Genomic DNA, 9,310 nt, shown 5'->3' with positions numbered 1-9,310 from the left:
GGAACAAAAAGTGAAAACCATACGTCTTATTCCTTTCGAGTGTTGATCTGTCACATAAAATTCCAATAAAACAAAGTAGTAATTTGTAGTTATGTGATAGAACACGGTAAGGAATAATAGACTTCATTGATCCCCGTTTGTTAACAAGCTACCTCAACCAAAACATTAATATTAGCAGATGCAAAGTACTACATTTATTTTAAAAAGTGATAGAATTTAAATATGACAAAATTAAATAAGTGGAAATATGTTGATTCAAAAATACTTTAAATGTTGTAACTCATTTAATTAAATAGTAAACCTATAAATTAATCCAGAGCAAACCTAGAACCATATGGAGCTAAAGTTTGTTGAAACAAAAGCAAAAAAAAAACCTTATATATATACTGTATATATATAATTTGAAAAATGGTTTGACATTGTTTTCAGTTTCAATTTTCCATTTCCTTTGAGCAAACTTTTTGGCCCCAATTTAGCTCCAAAGTCATGGTTGAGAGTCAATGTTCATGGAGTGGGAATATTTTTAAATGCATTTGTAAGAACGTGGCATTTCTTGTATTAATTGAAATCAAGATATTCACTTCAAAAAGGAATTTTATTAAGTTTAATACACCGGGCGGATTAAAGTCAGATATGTGTACATTCAGCTTTACAATTCGTACATTAAAGTCCTAAAATGTACAATTTACAAGGTTTTACATGGTTCAACTTGTTTCTAACCACAAAAAAAAAATTTTATTAAATAAACCGCGGTTTTATTTTGAGAAGTACATAAAAATCTAATTCAATTATATTTAGCTAATCTAAATTCAAACGCTCATGTATGCGATGCGTTAATATAAGTTAAAATCTTTATAACAAAACGGTCCGAGAGGATTATGTCCCAAGATGGACAAAGACGAAGACAAAGAATGGCACATGCAAACATAAACTGGTTTTAAAAACAACGGCCTCCTGTCCCACTCAGGACACCGAACCCATCGTGAAGGAAAAGATACCGGCGCTCAAACACAATGTGTTCAGAGATCTGAGTCACAGGACACTTTGAACGGGTTTTCTCAGACACCGGCGCCTCGACGGTGTTACTTTGATCCTCCCAGATTGTGTAGAAACACGATCTGAACACTTCTCGCCTCTGCTGACGAACTGCCAACGTGTCCGACATCATCCGTCTTGTGAGCGAGTGTTTCTCCTCGCTCAGCGGTGACCGCCTCTTTTGATTTATGCGCTCTTCAGAAACAAAGCAAAGGATTACAGTCCAGGTCAATAACAGGAGGTAAAACGGCATTCCGAACACTGAAGTAAAACGAGGCAGCTGTGCGAGCGACGCATCCAGAAGCTTCTCCATCAGCAGCGATACATCGACAGAGTCTGTGAGGAAGAGGAGGGGGCGGGATGAAGCACATCCCCGGTCAAACACTGCAGAGAAGTCGGGCCAGCATCGATATGAATGTGGTTGCTCAGGCAACGAGCTCTTAGGACAGAAGACAGCATGCTGGAGGCTGAGAACCCGGGTTCCCTCCGATCACACAGACTGAGAATAAAGATGTCTGACGGACTTTGGCTTCCACTAGAGTTATTTTGACTAAAAAAACAAAAAAAAAACCCAGCTTGAAATCGAAGCAGAGACTTTGAACCAGGTCCTAAAAGATAAACAAAATAAAACAGCAGGAAGAAAAAAAAAGCCTGACTCATTTAAATTGAGACTGAGCTGCGCAGCATCATTTCTACTAACTGTGCAAAACTAGTGTCTTAGTGGGGGACGGTCGACCGTCTGGAGAGAGAGCTCAGCTCAGGACGAGAGACAGAGGGACAGAGAGAGAGACGGGGGTTTTTGGGGTGTAGATGTTAACATGTGCTGCCGTCGCGTCGCGTGGTTTAAAGCATGGAGCAGTAGCCGCCGCAGGCTCCGCCCCCGGCGTCTTCGTCCGTCAGCTGCACCGCCCTGCCGTGGCTCTCGCTCTGCCACAAGCCGGGCGTCTGGATGATCTTCTCCACCAGCTCCTCAAACGCACACTGGACGCCGTCCTTCGTCTTGGCGCTGGCCTCTGCGTGGACGGGGGACAGAGTAAGACGGCGTGGACCAAAAGGACAGAAACACGACGACTTGGAAAAGCAGCTTCCCTCGTGTGATCTCCGGCTCTACCTCATACGCTCGGCAGGTCTGAGTAGAGAACAGACTTACCGATGAAAAGCATGGAATGTTTTCTTGCGAACTTCAGCCCTTCGGCTCGGTCTACGTCGTGGTTATCCTAAAACAGGAAAGACGTCTTAGCTTTGTTTAAGCCAGTTTATAAAGTCTGACTACTAACTGAACTAGAGATGCACTGATCCAATATTAAAGGGGCTGTATCATTTAACATTGACATTTTTTTTCCCCTCCAGGGGGTCTTTGATGGGCTCTAGTGTGCCTTATATGAAAGTAGGCTGATGAGAAAGGGGGAAGGAGACGGGGGAAGACATGCGGCAAATATTATCGTCGGGTCCAGGAGTCGAACCTGCGACGGCCGCGTCGAGGACTCAAGGCCTTCAAACGTGGGTCGCGCTAACCGCTACGCCACCACAGCACGCCCAACATTGACTTTTTTTTTTTTTGCGTTTTGTACCAAAATCATATCTGGAATGTTACTTTGATTCTTTCAATGCATGTTTGATAAATCCTTTAATCTCCTGTGGCAACCACTCAGCTGTGCAAAACGCCTGGGTGGACCTAGCCCCGCCTTCGAGGTGCAGCTCCTCCTCGAAGTTTTAAAGCTTTTTAAACTTCCATCTCACAGAGCAGCCGTCCCCCTTGACTCAACTTCAGACTAGCCAGCAGCAATTAGCACCTGGTGGAGCTCCTTATAGGAGCCATGTTTTAGTGCAACGACGGTAAAACCATTGTTATGTGTTAACAGAGGAGCCATGTTGAGATGATTGCCTGAAGGCAGAGTTTCTTAAAGAGACAGAGGCCCAATTGCAAGGTGTTACACAATACTATCCCTATCGGCCCGGAAATTGGAAAATAAAAAAATTTGATTTTAGCACTTTAATCCAATCCAGCACTGACCTTCGGTATCGGATCTGTATCGTTTGATATCTGTATTTTTTTTAAAAAGCAGTGCATCAGCGCATCCCTACGTAAAACATTCGGCGGATTTTTAATAAACACTTTCTGTCAGGCTTGAATGTGGAAACGCGTCCGACCCGCTCACCTTATCGATTTTGTTTCCCACCAGCATCTTGACGAGGTCGTTCCTGGTGCAGTAGGTCTCCAGCTCATTGAGCCAGTTGTCCAGCTTGGTGAACGTCTCTCGTCTCGTCACGTCGTACACTGCAGGGGATCGGAAAATCACGACAATAAAAAAACAACAAAAAAACTGGAGCTCAGACACCGACACGTCTCCCGTTAATAACTGAAACACTCTTCAAAACATGCTGGATATTTATCAGAGGCCTTGAGTCTGACAGGTAATCTGACATTAATATTATTGATTGCTACAGATTATTACCAATAATATTCATATTTTATCACCCTTATGACACCTTGACAAAATAAATACCACTGATTTCACCAGTGCTTTTCCGCTTCAGTTAACCTACCCACAATTCTTTGCTGTATCACTTTCACTGACGCGTGACCAACTTGATTCCAACAACAAATGGCATAAAGATGGAAATAAATATTGGTTGTTAACATTGGCCCAGTTTTATTCGTCGGACCACTACCGTTTTTAAAAAAGTGATTAATATCGGCCGAAACCGATGTTAGCGCCGATATATCGTGAAATCTGACATCATGATATATCGCCACTGTATATTCTAATAGAATAAAAAGTTTCCAAAATTCGGTCCACCTTTAAACGGATGTTTATCAAGAGAAATCAAACTGACAAACATATATTTGAGTTAGGAAGGGGAAGCAAACTAGCACTGAATTGAAAGAAGCTTTAAAAAGAAAAAAAGTATCTTTTGATTCAGTTGCAGCACTCCTCACAAACGTTCAGTCCGATTTCTTTCTGAACTTTAGAGAGCTCATCCCCAAGCATCATATTTTGTGTTATGTAAGCTGCACGGCACATTTTGTGGAAAAGATCATTCAAAATGCTTTAGAGAAAAATGTCAAGAGCTTGAAAACACATGCATAAATCAAACATCAGATAAAACAAATGAAATACAAGAAGTAACAAAATTATTGACAATTTAAATTAGAAAAAAAATGTAGATAAAATACTTTTAGATATCATTTTGCAAGGTCAAAAAAAAGGAACTGTTTTCAGCTTGGATTTAACAGTGGGATTTTACATTTTCCTCACCTTAAAGTAAAAAAAAAAAAAAAACTTTTTCTTTTAAGATGGTGGTGGTTCACCTACCCAGGATGACTCCCTGGGCGCCGCGGTAGTAACTCGGTGTCAGGGTTCGAAAGCGCTCCTGTCCTGCAGTGTCCTGCAAAACAAAAAGCCACCCGAGGTTACAGAGTGTAGACAAGACATTCCTGATGCACAAGTGCCATCTTGTGGCAGCGTAGAGGAACAGCAATCACACAAACAGGTTTTGCTCTCGTTTCTAACAGAAAAGAAATGAACGCCTTTAATCGAAATGTGAACGTTTGAACTCACCCATATCGCCAGCTTTGCCTTGTTTCCATCCACTGATATGGTCTTCACCTTGAAGTCGACACCTACATGCAGCAGAAATTCAGACAATCGATCAAATCGCCGTGGTTACCTCATGCTCCAGTGTGATGACTCTCGCAGGTTTTAATCCATCAGTGCCAAGAATATCACATCCAGCAGACAGACAGCCGCCTGCCGAGACACACAGCCCGGTTTCCGGGGGGTCTCCGAAACGCCGGAAACCGGGCCGTCTTTTAGATAAACGACGCTGTGAAGGAGCATCCAAACGCCCCACTGAGTGGACAGTGTGCGTTTGGTGTCTTAAACCCAAAACAATGGGACCTACAGCACGAGTTTGTTGACGTCGTTGAGCGTTTCTATGGTGCATTCTTAGAAAGAACATTAGATTGGACACAAGTAAACAGGAAATAATGGAGGAATTTAAACTCTCTTCCAGTCCGACTCTTCACCGCATTGACCCGTTACACAATCTGACGTGTGCTTCCTAGTGAACCGTCCAGCAAAAAGCATCTGTTTGCAATCGCCCTACACAACGAGACGCCGCTAACGGCGGAGGTCGAAGCGAGGTCGATCTGTGTTGGCCGTGACAGCAGAGAAAACGTTCACCGCCTTTTTGTGGAATGGATGTGAAGATCTGGTTTCAACTGTGAAAAGAGGACCCTTATTTTGGTGAAAGGAAAGAACTACATTTCTCTCACTGTTTTGAAATTCTCCATATGGCAGCATGTGGGAGACCCGGATACAAACAAACAAACAAGAAAACTAGAAGTGATCATTTTCAAAAGTTCAGTATTGAGTACTCTGTTGGGCTGACATGTGTGAAGAAGAATTTTTTCTGAAAATGTTGTAATTTAAAGGGGTATTACTATGTAAAATCAACTTTTTTGGAGCTCTACATCATGATGTAATGTTATTCCCTCATCAAGAACATACCTGGAATGTTGCCTTGATCCTTTCATGCAAGTTTGAGAAATCCTTGAATCTCCCTTGACAGCCACTCAGAGGTGCCTAAAGCCCTGCTCTCACCAAGAGCTGCGTGTTTACACTCGACTCCTTCAGACTAGCAGCAACAATTAGCAAACAGCTGGTGGAACTGCGAATCCGTTGAGCTCATCATGCAAACTACTTCTCAGTCCAACGTTCCTAAGAACAGTTGTAAACGGCATAATGGAGAAGTAACGTGATGACTTTCTGGAAGTAGAGTGTTGGAAAGAGCAGGAGCTTCTTAAAGAGGCAGAGCCCCAAGTTCAAGGTGTCAAATTGTAAAGTCGTTTTTTTAAAGTCATATTTGACTTTAAAAAAATGTAAGTCAAATATGACAATTTTTTTTATTTAAGTCTTTAAATATGAAACAGTTTTTAATTACAAAAACGGTTACATTCAGCTTTGTTACATTGAACCATGTGCCTGAAAAATACATAATACCGCCCCTTTAAAGGTCATTTTAAGCTAGCGCCTCACCCAGACGACATGGTTTAAAAAACATAACTTGATAATGGTCTCTATATATTCCTTATTGTCCTTCACAAACTGCTTCGTCTGGGTCGTCGTCGTGACATTTTATCTCTTCCCATATACAACTCAAACGTTTCATTGCTGCCGTATGAATTACAACTAAACATCTGTGAGAGAGGAGCTTAAATAAAAACACGCAAACAAAGAAATGTTATGTTGTGTCTAATCTGAGAGAGGATGGGTATATGAAAACCTGCTTATTAGAGGGGACATTTTCCTCTTGAACAAGATGGCGCAACAAAAGCGGGGAGAAGTACGGGTTGGCTTCGATTCTTCAAACCCAGTGTTGTGTGCGGTTCTGCAGCAGCAGCAGCAGCAACTCTGACAGACGCGGCGTCTTTACTCACCTATCGTCGCCGACTGCTCCGGGTCAAACGTGTCATCTGTGAATCGTAGGAGGAGGCTGTTGGTGGGAAAACAGGAAGTTAAGTTCACGTCTCGTTATGACTCACTGCTTCTTTATCCCTTCATGATTCAGCTCTGGACAGCGCTTCCTGTAGCCTGGCTCAAATATCCGCCGACCTCATCTTTGTCTCTATTGATTACCTCGCCCTTCACTTGAATCACACACACAGGCTTCAGATGATGTCACCGCTCGCTACACATGAGCTAGGAGGACAGAGGTCACTTCCTGTCTGTGACTGATAAAGTTCAAAGTCCTTCTTCAGAAGCCTGATGAGGAGGCTCGCTTCTGACCTCTGACCCCCAGCAGAGCTCTCTAGGATGCCCCCTCGGTAGGGCGACAAACAGCACTGAGTGTTTACTGTGTAAGAGGGAAGGAGCTATGCAGTGGATGTTACTGGTTCAGGGAAAAATCAAATGTGCCAAGCGGACATCTTCCCGACGACCGGAAGCAGTCGCATAAAACATATCCGCTCGCTTCCCCGTCCTGATGACACTACCTCGGCTTGGGGTCATTATTATCATTATTATGACATCTGAAACTAATCCTGAGCTGAACGTGTTTGCTTTGGAAAACAAAAGCCCACTGTAACCGATGACACCAAATAGCTCCGTGGAAACGCCGCCATCGGTCTGAACGACGAGCTAGCAATCAGCGCGCAGAGGAAACTCTTCTGATGCCTGGGAACACGAGCAGACGTACAGCACGCTTCTGGAGAAGGGTGGGACATATGGACGTAAAGTTTTAGCACGATAATTTGTTGTAATGTTGTAACAATAAGAACCATTTGCTACTTTTGTTTTTCCAGGTAGCTGTGTCTGCATGACGTAGCATTCACAGCCCCAAAGGCAGACGATGCTCTGGAGAAACATTCACATTTAAAATACGCTTCTTTAGGACACCAGTCTCACAAAGAAGTGGGATTTATATCGATAGAAACAAACGCAGTAACTGCATTTAATCATATTTTCCAAAATCATTTGGTGTTCATTGAACATAGGGTGGGGAAAGTATAGCAATAAAAACCCTGACAGTTTTAGGGTTGTTTTTTTTAAACATTAGAAATTTAGATATTTTTTTTAAAACTAATTGGAATTTATCGTGACAACCAAAATCTTATCGTGATAAATGATAAACAACGCGATAAATGTTAATCGGGGGTTCGTCTGCAGTAACGAGCGCCTTCAAATTACCCATCCATCTACATTACAGCGCTCCCTACTGGTTCTGTTTAGGAATAAGCTGGTAACAAATCATCTCAAGGTTTTGAACACTTGAGGATTCAAAAACGCAAATACTTTCTGTCGCACTGTTCCCAACTCATTGTCCATTTCAACCGAGAAAGAGTTGAACTTTTCTCCAGCTGCATGGCGCAATGATGCTGCGCTACGATACATCGCCACTGATGATCCAGCTGGTCATATTTGTGCAATTAAAGGTCATTAATTGGAAATGACTGCTTTTTTTTTTTTTTACAAAAAAGAAAGGATTTTTTGCGTAAGACTATGTATGAATTAAAGTCAAAATAATTGCATATCAACAGAAATTCCATATGGTATTTTTGCTACAGTTGAAAAAGTACAATAATTGTCGGTGTTCTTTGGATAAAAGCAATTAGATCGTGTTGTGTTTACAACTGTGGGTAAATAAAATGGTATTAGGCAAAAATTGTCTAATTGTCGAGTGACCCTTATTGTCTTTGCTTTCTTTTGTATGTAATCTGGACTCTGAGTCTGTAATAAAATCTATCTATCTATCTATCCATCTATCTATCTGACTCCCGTCTAGGCATGAAACGTGAACAAAGGATGAGCTTCTTAACGCGGCTGGGCTCAGAGGAAAGGTGTGGATCATCCATCCATCCATCCATCCATCCATCCATCCATCCATCATCCAGGGAAGAAGAACCAGACCTGCAGCTCTTCAAAACGAGTCATGACTCCGATCTTCTCCCAGGAGAGAAATTCTGATCCCAATTTCTCTTCCGCAAATATTTCACTTTACAGGCATTTCCAATGTCCTCGTCATCCGTGTTCCATGAACGGTCCTGGACGACATGCTGCGCTGACATTTAGCACCGACTGGTTGGCAGCGCAGGCAGCTCGTCTGGATCACATTTATGACCACGAACAACAAACCCGACCCAAGCCGCTTGGTGCGGGACTGGCCCACTGACTGACCAGGGTGTTTTTAGGAGGCATTTGTTTAGCGTCATGGTATAAAAAAAAAAAAAAAGATGTGACGGTGAAGAGAAGGTGACCTGGACTCCTCATCCCGATTGAAACATCTTAAGCAGTGAACAAAGATGAGCTCACCCAGCAGCTAGCCGCTAGCCACCAGCGGCTAACAAGAGGCTTCTGCTGTTCTTTGGTGTTTATTAGCCCTGACAGCTTGGTAAGTAGTGCTAAAAATAAAAACAAACCCCAATGGAAAATGTTCGCTCAGGCTAAACTCGGCTCCACTGTCCTGTTTGGCTCGTTTAGACGCCTTTAATAAAAACAGACGCTAGCAGGCTATAGCACTAGCCGACATCCAAAGCGGCGCTGATTCTTGCCATGTTCTTAACCCGAATAAAGCTTCGTCTTACCTGGACTTGCCAACGCCACTTTCACCGATGATTAAAATCTTCAGCGTCGTTAAGACGTCGTCTTCCATTTCCCCCCTACAAAGAGCCTGTTTATCTCTTTGTAATGTCAAAGACAGAGAACTTGGCTCCTGGTTACAGCTGGCTGGAAGCACAGATGGTTTGACTCGGTGAGACCTCTCACTCCAATCA

At 42.7% G+C, this 9,310-nt stretch overlaps 1 protein-coding gene across 1 annotated transcript; it reads right to left on the bottom strand.

Annotated features, from left to right (window-relative positions):
• Nucleotides 1-579: 579 nt before the first annotated feature.
• Nucleotides 580-9,303, bottom strand: rab18 (RAB18, member RAS oncogene family). The gene is made up of 7 exons (XM_023326680.1): nt 9,122-9,303; nt 6,479-6,534; nt 4,599-4,660; nt 4,353-4,425; nt 3,195-3,313; nt 2,186-2,252; nt 580-2,048 (listed from the first exon to the last, which is right to left on the bottom strand). The coding sequence occupies exons 1-7, from the start codon at nt 9,187-9,189 to the stop codon at nt 1,879-1,881; spliced, it is 615 nt and encodes a 204-aa protein (XP_023182448.1). The 5' UTR covers nt 9,190-9,303; the 3' UTR covers nt 580-1,878.
• Nucleotides 9,304-9,310: the final 7 nt, after the last annotated feature.

The sequence above is a fragment of the Xiphophorus maculatus genome, chromosome 21 (assembly GCF_002775205.1).
Source record: "Xiphophorus maculatus strain JP 163 A chromosome 21, X_maculatus-5.0-male, whole genome shotgun sequence".
Lineage (NCBI taxonomy): Eukaryota > Metazoa > Chordata > Actinopteri > Cyprinodontiformes > Poeciliidae > Xiphophorus > Xiphophorus maculatus.
Note: the sequence above shows the minus strand (reverse complement) of the source record. Positions and strands in the feature narration are given on the sequence as shown.